The sequence below is a fragment of the Eimeria mitis genome, genomic scaffold, assembly GCF_000499745.2.
Source record: "Eimeria mitis Houghton genomic scaffold, Emh_scaff4154, whole genome shotgun sequence".
Classification (NCBI taxonomy): domain Eukaryota; phylum Apicomplexa; class Conoidasida; order Eucoccidiorida; family Eimeriidae; genus Eimeria; species Eimeria mitis.
Window position 1 is genome coordinate 4,494 of NW_013572481.1, and position 674 is coordinate 5,167.

Below are 674 nucleotides of genomic sequence, written 5' to 3' on the forward strand. Positions count from 1 at the left end.
AGATAAGAGACTATCTACAAACAACAGGAGCTCAGCTGTATCCGCAGCTGCAGCAGCAGTTTAGGGTTTTGTTGCTTGAGATGGGTGCAGCACCGCTGCCTATGTATAATAAACAAATACAAGCAGCAGCAGAAAATAATTTTATAAAGACAGGGGTAGAGCTGCAGCTGAATACGAGGGTTGTTGCTGTTGGGCCTTCATATGTAAAGGTTAAACGCATGCAGCCTGCAGCAGCAGCAGCAGCAACAGCAGCAGCAGCAGCAACAACAAAAACAGCAGCAGGTGGCGGTAAACCAACAGATTCATCTGAAGGTATATCAGCAGGTGCAGCAGCAGCAACAGCAGCAACAGCAGCAACAGCAACAGCAGCAGCAGCAGCAGCAGCAGCAGAAGAGACAATACCTACAAGGTTTATACTATGGGCCTCAGGAGTTAAACCTACAGCTCTAGCTGTCTCTGTAGCTCAGAATATAAATAAACAAAATAAAAAACAACAAAAACTTTTTGTTTCTCCTTGTCTTCGTGTTCTTGGGGCTGATGCTGTCTTTGCTGCTGGCGATTGCTGCTGCATGCAGCCGCCGCTGCTGCAGCTGCATGCAAAGCAACTCTTTCAACAAGCTTCGAACCCCAACAACCCCCATGGGGCTGGTGAGATATATATATATATATATATA

At 46.3% G+C, this 674-nt stretch overlaps 1 protein-coding gene across 1 annotated transcript in view; it reads left to right on the forward strand.

Annotated features, from left to right (window-relative positions):
* EMH_0072920 (mitochondrial alternative NADH dehydrogenase 1, putative) overlaps nt 1-450 on the forward strand; it is a gene marked incomplete at both ends in the record, with an annotated part of 1,672 nt that extends 1,222 nt beyond the window's left edge. Inside the window, 2 exons of the mRNA XM_013499268.1 lie at nt 1-103; nt 225-450. Of these exons, the coding sequence (XP_013354722.1) occupies nt 1-103; nt 225-450 (329 nt within the window). The remainder of the gene's footprint in view (nt 104-224) is intronic.
* Between the last annotated feature and the right edge of the window lie 224 nt (nt 451-674).